General features: G+C 40.8%; 1 protein-coding gene across 1 annotated transcript; it reads right to left on the minus strand.

The window, feature by feature from the left end:
* Positions 1-7,796: 7,796 nt before the first annotated feature.
* LOC118739998 lies at positions 7,797-10,467 on the minus strand. Its single transcript, XM_036471499.1, has 2 exons — positions 8,924-10,467; positions 7,797-7,857 (listed from the first exon to the last, which is right to left on the minus strand). Exons 1-2 carry the CDS (start codon positions 10,465-10,467, stop codon positions 7,797-7,799), a joined length of 1,605 nt encoding a protein of 534 aa, XP_036327392.1.
* Between the last annotated feature and the right edge of the window lie 1,606 nt (positions 10,468-12,073).

The raw sequence follows: 12,073 nt of genomic DNA on the forward strand, positions 1-12,073 counted from the left end.
GCCGTACGCTCTAGAAAAATATGAGATGGTGAAATTTCTGACATGCTACCGGGTGCGCTATACACCGAAGAATAATGTATGTATATTTTGTGCGGCGAACAGTAACCCATAACAAGTTGTTAAGCAATCATACGTTTAGTTAGCGCGGTAAAGCTAATGTTTGATTTTGTTTGTTGCCATTTTCCTTTTGATTATTTTTTTAGAAGCCATTTGCAATTTTTGGTTAATTGATTGATTTCATTTGCATACACATATATGTTTGTATAACTATACTCATTCATGTACATATATTTACATACATATTGGTACAGAGGCTGAATTTTGACTACTATAGGATACACAAGTATATATATTTGAATACACATAGGTACATATTTTGAATTTTGAGTATCATAGGTTACATTATAAAAATCTCTGCTGTAATTGGGTAGGGTCAGTCAAGCAGGGCGTAGGATTTAGTGAATAGTAAAGTGATTTGCGGAATCAATAAAGAAAAATGAATTGTTAATGAGCTATGTATATGAAAAAAAAATGAAAATGAGGCGTTGAGTTATTAATATCGGTGTGGGTGTTGCGCTTGCGCGCAAGAGGGGACGTGGGAGTGATGACAGGCGACAGGACTGATAAACTTAGGTAGACTCCGCCTGACGGGACTGGACTTTTAATGTTTTTCTCGTTTCGCTGCTTGTTTGCCGACCGTGTTTTTTTTATACCGGAGCGCACTTATGCACAAGGGTATTATAACTTTGTTCACATAACGGTTGTTTGTAACAGGCAAAACGAATCGAGATAGATATAGACAAATGTATACATAAATGATCAGAATGAAAAGAGAAATCGATTAAGCGGTGACTGTCTGTCCGTCCGTCCGTCCGTCCGTCCGTCCGTCTGTGCACACGATAACTCGAGTAAAAATTGTGATATCTTAACGAAACTTGGTACGTGAACTTCTTTTGGGCGTAGGACGGATGGAAATGGGCGAAAGCGGACAATAACCACGCCTACCTCCCATATAACGGTAATTTTAAGAAATACGAAAACTGCGATATTTTAGTAACTACTGAAGATAATTCACTCAAAATTGATACTTACAATGAGTTTCAGACGGAAAACATGAATTTTATAAATTTTTGGAAAATGGGCGAAGCCACGCCCACTTATGGTTACATGTGTATATCTTGGTAACCGCTATACCAATTTCTTCCAAACTTGGCACAGTTGTTGATCCTGGTACAGCATACCAAATGGCAGAAAATTTCTAAAATCGGACAATAACCACGCCCACATCCCATAAAACGGTAATTTCGAGAAATACAAAATCTTCGATAAATCAGTAAATATTGAAGCTAATTTATTCAAAACTGATGGTTGCAACAATTCTTTACCAAGAAATACGTTTATGACAAAATTTTGGAAAATGGGCATAGCACCGCCCACTTGTGATCACATATATGTATCTCGCTAACCGTTCTAGCAATTTGTACCAAGCTCGGTATGGTTATTGTGCTTGCCACATAAAAGCAAACCGTTGAAAATTGTTGAAATCGGACTAAAATTGAGGCCGCTTTTCATATAACGGTAAATTTCAGAAATGCTTGAAATTTCAATATTTCGAAATTTAAGGACGATAATTTACTTAAAATGTATACACCCCGGCTTATCATGTAGCGGTAGCTTTCGGAAAGGTGGAAAACATATATTTAATACTTGCGCCGGGTATTTAATGTTCGGCTCCGCCCGAACTTAGACTTTCTTACTTGTTTTTTTTTTTTTTGTCACCTAGCCTTTACTTCTACTGTCTTCTTCAACTTACGATATGTCGGCATGAATGATCTTTTTGTTAGTGTAGCGTAGGCAAGGCGAGTGCAACAGACCCACCCCGGCCGATGAGCTATACCAGGCACCGCAAGCATGCCGACTTGCAACTCGACCATGCAACAGCATTACTGCTACATAACAATGGCGCCCAACGCTAATAACCCAACAATCTTTCACTTTATGATTTTTTTTTTTTTTTTGTTCTTTCTACTATTCTCTTGGTTGCGTTTACTTAGTTTTACTCTATACGATCTTAAATTCTATTGTTTTGTCTTCTATTCCTTTTTTTCTCGGACGGTGTTAGGGAATCATGACAACAACACCGCGAGATCAGTCGGAAACGGTTAGTGTTGACATGATGAACGGGGGGTTTCTGCTGAGTCCCCGTCAAGGTTCCTTATTCAGATTCCAGTTTTTGATTAAGTGGTATTTGGCGGTGACTTTGGCATTTTGAGGGGACTTAGATTTTTTTTTGTTTTTAGTTTTTTTGGTAAAGGCAGTTGTTGAAGCTACGTTACGGGTAGTCCAGCATTATCAGTAAGTGAGGCTTACAGCGCGTCTTCGAATGGGGCAAGGGAAGTGTGGCAACCACACTTAGTGATTAGCCACTGAGTGGTGTAGTGCCTAACTGGTTATAACTGGGGAATTAGCTGACTTGACTTTGGACAGGGGACATATGGACTTAAGTATTACTCTCACCATGACCTCGCCAAGGCAACACCACACACACCGATCAAATCATTTACAAATTTTTTTTTGAAAAATATTTGCGAATCCTTTATACGGAGAATACAAACAAGGAAACAAAAAAAGTGCAGAGAATTTGAAGGGAACAATTAAAACGTGAACTAATTTTGTTTTTCAGTACATTTCTTTTATTTGTAACCTCATTTTAATATATAGGATAAATTAATACCTCTTAGTGCATGCATATATACAAACATATACAGATCTTATATCTACTACGTATATAACCATATGTCTGTTTGGCATACTATTTCACTTTGTTATTTACCACTTCTCTATTTTTTTTATGAGTCATAACACTCAACTTGAATTGTATGATTTTTGCGTTTTTTTTATTGAATATACATACATACATACATACTTGTATGCATATGTACACATTTTGAAATTCTTGAATCTTTGGGGTGAATTCCTTTAGCGTTTCTTGGATTTATCTATTTTTTTTGTTTTGTTGAAACTTTTTTTTTTGAATTTTGGGCAAAATTTTAATTGAATTTAGTTTTTGTTACCGCGGTTTATTCGTGCGTACTTTTTGATTCCGTGTTTGAAATTAAACATTGTTTTTGAGTGAGTGAATGTCTGAAGAAGAAGACCAAGGAAGAGCGATACGCGGTTTGGGTATTCTTAGCAAAGATAGGCCAATTACTCCTAGCATTTCACGTGCCCTAGAGAACCAGGTTGTCGGTTCTATTTTTAACCAAATTGATACGGGGATTGAACGTCCGGTAGATTTCGTTCCTTCGGACTTTTTCAATAGATGCGCCAGTACGATTAACACTGAGCAAGCGAGCACCTTGTCCATAACGAACGAAATATCTATCGGAGAGTCCAACAATAACAGCATTATTTTTTCATGAAAACTTGATTTGTTGTGCCAAATGTCGGATGGTAATGTTGTAGGAGCTGGGGGGAACGATGACTTCGTGGGAGGCGAACCAACCAGGGACTCGGAAGCTGGCGGTTTCAAAGACCAGAGGAATGAACCTGCCAACACTGCGACTAGTATCGAGCAACTAAGCTGTCTAATGGCAATGATGGCGCAACAAAACGATATGATATCGCAGTGTATGAATGAGGTAAGGCACATGAGGGACAATGTTTCGAACCTCAGCGGCCGAGTATCCGAAATGGAGACGTCCGCTCAAGCACTGGGTCATCGTTCCAACGCGGCATCAACTCCGGAGAATAGAGGACGTGGAGAAAAGGCCAGGAATTGTGCTGATAAACACGTTGACAGCAGAAGTACGGAGATAGCTAGTCAAGACACGCGAGAGCCACCGAGGTGGAAGAAAATTGATCTCGAGAAGTGGGACATAAAGTTTGATGGGACAGGCAAAGGGATGAGTGTGGAGAGCTTTATCTTTCACGTCGAAACACTGCGTGAGCAGAACAACATCTCTTTCTTCCAGCTTTTCACGGACTTTCACTGTCTGGTTTCCGGCGGCGCCTTGAAGTGGTATTGGCAGGTGCTCGAGGACCATGCTGATAGTCCCGACTTTGGCTATTTCGAGCTGATGGCGGAACTGTTAAACCACTTCAAGACTGCTGAGTCCGACTATGAAATCATCCCTGAAATCATGGAACGAAAGCAGATGCCGAATGAGAGTTTCGACGATTTTTATAGCGAAATCCACAACATGACATTCAGACTCCGAACGAAGATCCCTCAGAAAGAGATGGTAGGCATAATTAGGGGTAACCTCAAATCCTACATAGCAAACTTGACGTTCGCGTCCAAGATGGAAACTCTGGCGGAGCTGAAAGCGGAGTGCAAAAGGGCAGAGAAGGTGATAAAAGAAAATAGGAGTAGAGCTAAAGCCATAAATGAATTAGAAGTAGAGCCAGTAGAGCAGAAAGGAGAGAATATAGTAGAAGCTTTTAATAGGGACCAGATTAACAGAAAACCACAACACTCCTTCCCAGTGAAAGTTTGTGATGTTACGTCTGCGTCCACGTCTGTTTGTCCTTATACGTCCAAGTCTACTGTGAAATGCTTTTGTCCTTCACCTTTCCATTTGATGTTGTGTTTCGCGTGTGGCATGCCAGTGGATCACTTTGCTAAAAACCCGGCCGAAGCTCAAAAGGAAACTAAATGTAAGTCCTCGTTCCACAATATGGTGTGTTTTGCTTGTGGTAGTGACTAGTTCTTTTGTGTCTTCAAAAAAGATAAGGGAAACTCCAAACTGCCGGAGATAACCGGGGGTTCCAGCCAGGAGATGGGCAACCCGGAAGTGAGGAAGTAAAGATATTGAGGAGAGAAAAGGAAAATGAAACTAAATTAAAGAATGAAATAGTAGGTAAACCGGAAATAAAAAGTTAACATCAGCGTAAACTAGAATACGAAGAGGCGCGTAGAAGAATATTTTGCGAAGAGATAGACAGTAAGAAGAAAAGCAGGAATTTTAAGAAAATTGCCAAGATGAGGGAAAGGAAAAGAATTTTTAATAGAATCTATAATAAAATAATTTCAACAATAGTCACTGTTAAGGGAGATAACCGATTCTTTGTCAAGACTAAAATTGGGGGCCACGAGGCGCTTTTGGACTCGGGGGCAGGAGCTAGCTGTCTGGGCAAGGACGGGAGTGTGCTACTGCGGGGTAATGAGGACCTAATTCTGCCGATTAAGGGCCAAAATATCAGAACTGCCAATGGTGAGGAGACCGCCGTAATAGGGGCCATCAAGCTACCAGTGTTGTGGGATAGTGCTACAAGAGAGCTAGAGTTCTTAATAGTGCCTGGGCTACAACAGCAGGTGTATTTAGGAGTCGACTTCTGGAAAACCTTCGGAATGAGTGTTGTAAACAAAGGGATAAATGTGAGTGCGGATGGTGCTAGGGTTGCTGAACTCGTTCCCGCCGATGGTGACCTGTCCTTCGACGCCGTGCAGCACTTACTGACATTAGAACAATCCAACGCATTGGAGTGGGTGAAATCATAATTCCCCTCATTTGCGGTATCAGGGTTAGGTCGGACAGAGCTAGAAGAGCACGTCATTGAGGTAATTGACGAGAATCTGCCAGTAAAGCAGCGACATTACCCTATTTCACCCGCAATCCAGAAATTAGTCTATGCTGAACTAGATCGAATGCTGAGCATGGGAGTCATTGAGGAGTCCAACAGCAGCTGGAGTTCACCAGTCTCCTTAGTAATTAAAGGCGCAAAAAACCACCTCTGCTTAGATGCCCGCAAGGTGAATGCAAGGACAGTGAGGGATGCGTACCCACTCCCACATATAGAGGGTATTCTCAGCAGACTCCAAAATACTAGATATATTTCAGCTATTGATCTGAAAGACGCGTTCTGGCAGATTCCGTTGGAAAAGAAATCTAGGGAAAAGACGGCGTTTACGGTGCCAGGCCGACCATTGTAGCAATTCACAGTTATGCCTTTTGGACTGTGTAACGCGGCACAAAGAATGTGTCGTTTAATGGGCAAGGTCATAACCGCTTCGTAACGTGAATGTGTATTTGTTTATCTTGACGATTTGTTAGTGTGTTCAGAAGATTTCTCGTCTCATATATGTTTGCTAGAAAAGGTCGCTCGGTGTTTGCGTGATGAAAAATTGACAATAAATGTAGAAAAAAGCAAGTTCTGTTACAAAGAGGTGCGATATCTCGGTTACGTAGTCGGGGATGGGTGTATCAGAAGGGATGCCAACAAGGTTGCAGCTGTGAGGGACTTTCCCGAACCTAAAACCTCGAAACAGCTAAGGCGGTTCCTGGGCATGTCAGGTTGGCACCGTCGTTTTATTCAGTATTAATCGACTATTGCAGCCCCGCTGCACGACTGCCTCTCAAAAGACAAGACTAAAAAATTCGCGATGACTGACGAAGCCACGGAATCCTTTGAGAAACTTAAACAAAGTTTGATTTCGGCGCCCGTACTGACACATCCGGACTTTAACAGACGATTTTATATCCAATGTGACGCATCGACTGACGGAGTGAGAGGGGTTTTGTTTCAATTGGACGACGACCAAAACGAACGACCAATTGCTTATGTGTCGGCTAAGCTCAATAAAGCACAAAAGAACTACAGCATTACAGAGCTCGAATGCTACGCGGCGATCGTAAGTGTAAAGAGGTTCAGGCCATATGTCGAGGGTCTCCCCTTTACAGTAATTACGGACCATGCGAGCCTCAAGTGGCTAATGCTTCAAAAGGAGCTATCTGGCAGGCTGGCGCGATGGAGCCTGAAACTACAGGGTTACGACTTTGAGATTGAGCACCGAAAGGGCACGCAAAATGTCGTCCCGGATACGCTGTCCAGAATGAATATGGACGAAATAAAAGTGAGCGACAGAGTAATCGACGTATGCCTCGAGTCTCCATGTTTTGCATCCGAAGATTATGAAGAGCTGATAAGGACAGTGACTGAAAACAAAGACAGACTTCCTGACCTTTGCGTATCGGACGGCTACGTGTACCGGCGAGCACAGTTTGACAGGGGAGACGAGCTTCAAGCGGATCAAGCCTGGAAGCTTTGGGTTCCGTCGGAGTTGCGACCGGGGCTGGTTGAGTCTTCTCACGGCTCGCCTTCTGCTGGGCACGGTGGCATCCACAAAACCTTGGCACGTCTGCGCGAAAAATACTACTGGCCAGGAATGGTATCCGATGTATGCGCACACATAAAAGTGAAGTGTGTAAAACAAACAAAGCATTAAATGTTTTCAAGAGACCGCTAATGGGCAAACAACATGTAACAGAACGACCTTTTCAGCGTTTGTTTATAGATTTTATGGGTCCGTTTCCTCGTACTTGTGACGGTAATGTGTATGTCTTTGTATGTCTAGACCATTTGTCGAAATTCGTCTGTTTAAAACCAATGCGTAAGGCAACTTCAGCTGAAGTCATAAAATATTTAGAAAGAGATGTTTTCCACGTATTCGGCGTACCCGAATACGTACACTCCGATAACGGAAAACAATTTGTGTCTGACATGTTTAGCAGTTTCCTGGAGAAATACGGCACAAACCACATTAAAACAGCGTTCTACTCACCTCAGGGAAACGCTGCTAAGAGGGTCAACCGACCTGTATTACAGATAATCAGGTCATTTATCAAAGAAAACCATAGAAACTGGGACACACTCAGCAATCAATACATCGCCGTACCACGCCACTTTCGGTATGCCAATGATACAGCATGCTGCATCATACGAGCTATACCGAAAGCTGGGCGCCTTGAGAGACAGTGATTGCGAGGTGGTGGCAACGAGCGACGTATACCACGCTAAAGACATTTTTGTAAGATAGGTCTATGTTGTAGGTAGTCCTGCGTCGCATATTGCGTGCTGAATGTAAAGTGCGTGTGCTGAATGTTCTATGTTATTCATATACGTAAATGACTTATATTTATATGTGACTTTTGATTGGGACTTGACTATAGTATTTATTTATTTATTATCGTAATTATTTAATGATTTATTACCATACTTGACCATTGTTGTTATTATTATTTTTATTTATAGACCTTTATTTTACTTAATTATTTATTTATCCATTTATATACTTAAGCGACTGTGATCAGTTTTTTTATAATTTTTCTGTGATAGTACTTTATTTATACCTTTTTACATCTGTGATATTTCTGTAGTTGTATTATGGAACGAATTTCCGTCATCCCTTGTCAAATTGGTTTGGAGACAAACCGGTTTCGGCGTTGTGCCATCTTCAGTGTCATTTTTCGTTCTGCATAATTTTTGTTGGTTGCTCTTATTTATACTCCTTGTTAACTACCTCTCTCTTTTGTTAGGTACGTCTTTTTTTTGCAGTGTTTGCGGTACTCAATAGGTAGATGAATTGTTTCGGCTCGTTTTTGACGGCAGGTAGAAGTCCGTGATTTTTACCCCCTTTGTTTTTGCAGTTGGTGTATTCCCTTCCATATCTGTCCCTAATATTTTGTTGTTGTCATTCTCCTTCTTGTACAGTAGTTTTAGAGGTTCAAACAGTACGTCCGATACAGTATTTATTTGCTCATTTATTATTTGTTCTTTGAAGGTCTTCTGTTTATATATTTCCATATTTTCTAATATATTCAATCTTTGTCCTTTATGTTGTACACGGAGAAGTTCTGTTGTTTGTCCAATCTTCATTGGTGTGCATTTATTTTTGATCATGTGATTCGCGAAGTTCGATTCTATTGCAGCCTCTGGTTTTCGTTTTTTCTTATTATAATCCCTTATGTGTTCTCGATACCTTGTTCTTATATTTCGCCCTGTTTGTCCTATGTAACTGTGTCGGCACTCGCAGGTTAACTTGTAAAAACCCTGTTTATCTAGCGGGTCTTCCTTGATTATTTTCTCTTTCAATATATTTCCCACTGTGTTCCTTGTTTTAAATGATGTCTGAATGTCGTACTTATGAAAGAATTTGGCAAGTTTGTAAGATGTCTTTCCTGTGTTATTTAGAACTGCCCAAGTTTTTTTATTGTTTTCCTCTTTGCTAGTCTTTTTCGGTTTTGTGTCCTTTCTTAACTTCTCCACCAGGCCTCTCCTATATCCGTTATTTTCCGCAATGGCATATATTGTATCCAGTTCCTTCTTGTAGCCTTCTTCTGTTAGAGGGGTCCTTTCAAGCCTCGTTATTAGTTGTCTAAATGCTGCATTTTTGTGTTGCTGTGGGTGGTTTGAGCTATTGTGTATAATTGTGTCTGTGGCTGTTGGTTTTCTGTATATTTCGAACTCTATCTTGTTCGTGGTATCGTTTATTTGAATTATTAAATCCAGATAGTTAATCTTTCTTTCCTCTTCCGTTTCCATGGTGAATTTTATATTCTGGTGTTGTTTGTTGAGATAGTCTAGTATCTGTTTCTCTTTGTTTCCCTCTATTAGACATATTACATCATCGACATATCTCGCGTAGAATTTTACTCCTAGGTTGGTCGATAGGTTTTTCGTGTATTTCTCCTCCAGTGTTTGCATGAATACTTCCATGAGTATTGCTGACGTCGGATTGCCCATTCCTAACCCGTTAATCTGTTTATATATCTTATTGTTGAACCGGAAGTAGTTTTGTTTTAATGTAACCTTCAACGCGTTTATTATTTCCGTGACTGCTTCTCTTTTCATTTTTCCCATCAGTATTTCTTGTACGGTCTTTATGGTTTCTATTGTTGGTATCGATGGGTAAACGTCCTTGATGTCGAATGATACGAATTTAGTGTTTTCGTTGATCTTCAACGTTTTCATCTTCTCGATTAGCTCCGTTGTATTTGTAATAGTATATTTATTGCGTAGATCCAGGTTATCCTTCAGCAGCGTCTTTAGGTGCTTGGAGAGTCTGTATCCGGGAGCAGACTTGTAATTAATGATAGGTCTCATCGGGGTGCCTGGTTTGTGTGTCTTCGGCAAGGCAATCAACGGAGGGACACTCGGGTTCATAAGTGTTAGTCTATATGGTAGATTATCCTTTATTATGGTTGTGCTTTTCTTTATGGTATTCTTTATTGCTGCTTGGTATTCTTCAGTGGGATCTTGTCCCAATTTATTGCACCCTATTTCAGTTATTAGATTTTCAGTTTTCTCTATGTAATCTTTTTTATAAATTAATACGGTGGTATTGCCTTTGTCTGCTTTTGTGGTTATAACATTGTTTGCCCTTAGCTTTTCTTTGAGCCCTTTTATGGTTTGGTTTTCGTTCTTCTGCTTCCTAGTTTTCTTGGCCTTTATGTCTTTTTCAATTATGTGCCGACATATGTGTCTGGCGTGCTCCTGTTCTTCAGTTGGAAGCCGTGATATAATAACTTCAGTATCCTTGATAGTTTGTTCAAGTTCCCTCTTTCGGTTGTAACTTTCAATGTTGTGTTTGAGGTCTTTTTTTAATAGTTCTGCTTCTTGCTCATTGATGTAAACCTCCGTCAAGTTTACAAATCGGGAGTGGAATTTCTGTTCTGCATCTTTCATGATTTTGTGGTTGCTTTGCTTCGTCCTCAAGTTAACGAGTTTCTTGTTCAACCTTTCATACTTCTTCTTCATGAGTTTTTTATTATTGGCTTTTATTTTCTCTATTATTTTCATCAAGGTTTGGATTGGCAGATGCTCCGCTAACTGTAGGTGGATGGCCAATAGCTCCGCATATGTATATTCCTTTTTGGCGTGCAAGTGTTTTTATTCACATTGGATGTAGTTGTTCTCGGCTCTCCTAACAATTTTCTGACTCGCTGCTGTTTTTGATTTCGGTTTCATTTGTGCGTACTTTGGTATATTATTCATAGCAATACACTGTTTATTAAACCAAATATTGGCGTTTGTGTTGTTGATCTTCAGTGAACGTTGTTGGTATACAGTCAATAGTAAGTTGGTTTTGGAATAATAAGCCTGACTGGCGTAAATATTTCCTTTTTTGGTGTCTCCAAACCAAATTTGACAAGGGATGACGGAAATTCGTTGCAACTTTAAGCATTTCATGTGTATACTTATGGGCATAATTTAAACATTTAATGTTCAAAAATCCAATCTTGAACATCTAACGCGTATATTGGTACCGAATATTGTGGGGGGGGGGGGGGAATGTATAAACACTTTCAGTAGTAGTTTTACATGCACTTTTTAGAGTGTACATATTCTGCATGTTATTACTTATTTTATGTTTAGTATTACACCTATTCTTTCATTCCGACAGTTCTCGCGTTACAGTAACAACATCAGCGACGGCATTACTAGCCCTGCCACCGCACGGCAACAGCAGCGGTACCCATTAGTAGCACTGCCACACGACAACCGCCATAGCCGCGGTCGCAACACCGAACCAACCAGAGGCTATCGCACCCACGAACAACAACCACAACCGCCACATCAGCGGGTGCAATAACGAGGTACAACAACGCGCGACAGGTACAACAACGCGCGACCGAAACAACAACCGCCCCAGCAGCGGTTGCAACAACGAGGTCCATCAACAGCCGCCACAGCAGCGGTTGCAATAGGGCGCAACGACAACGCCATAGCAGCGGGCACAACAAGCGACAACAACCGCATAGTAGCGGTCGTAGCACCAACCACAACAACGGCAGGGCCCCTACCCGTGGCCTGCTGCAACAAGATCGGCTGCCAGCGTAGCAGCCGCAGTACCCAGCAACATCAGTGACACCAGCACCACAGCGGTGCAACGAGGACACCGGCACAGCGATCCGGCTCAACAACAACAACAGCAGCTGCCACAGCAGCAGCCACAGCAACAACAATCACCACCGGCTACCAGCAACAACACCCGCATAGCAGTGGTCACAACACCAACGACAACATCAGCAGCGACAAATATAACCTGCAACAACAACAAGAGTAGTGCCCCACCAGGGCCTGCTGCAACAAAGGGTGAGTCCTTCGGGCCTATATATATATATACACTTACATTTATATATGTAGGCTAAATAAGAAAAAGGAAAAAATTATTAAACGGACTTAGGAAAAAACAAATATATATATAATTATAATAAAATAATAAATAAAATAAAAATTAATAAATGAAGATAAATAGAAAAAAAAACCCAGAAATTAAAATGTAAAAGCA

The sequence above is a fragment of the Rhagoletis pomonella genome, unplaced genomic scaffold, assembly GCF_013731165.1.
Source record: "Rhagoletis pomonella isolate Grant_MI unplaced genomic scaffold, Rhpom_1.0 Rhpom_scaffold_00005, whole genome shotgun sequence".
NCBI lineage: Eukaryota > Metazoa > Arthropoda > Insecta > Diptera > Tephritidae > Rhagoletis > Rhagoletis pomonella.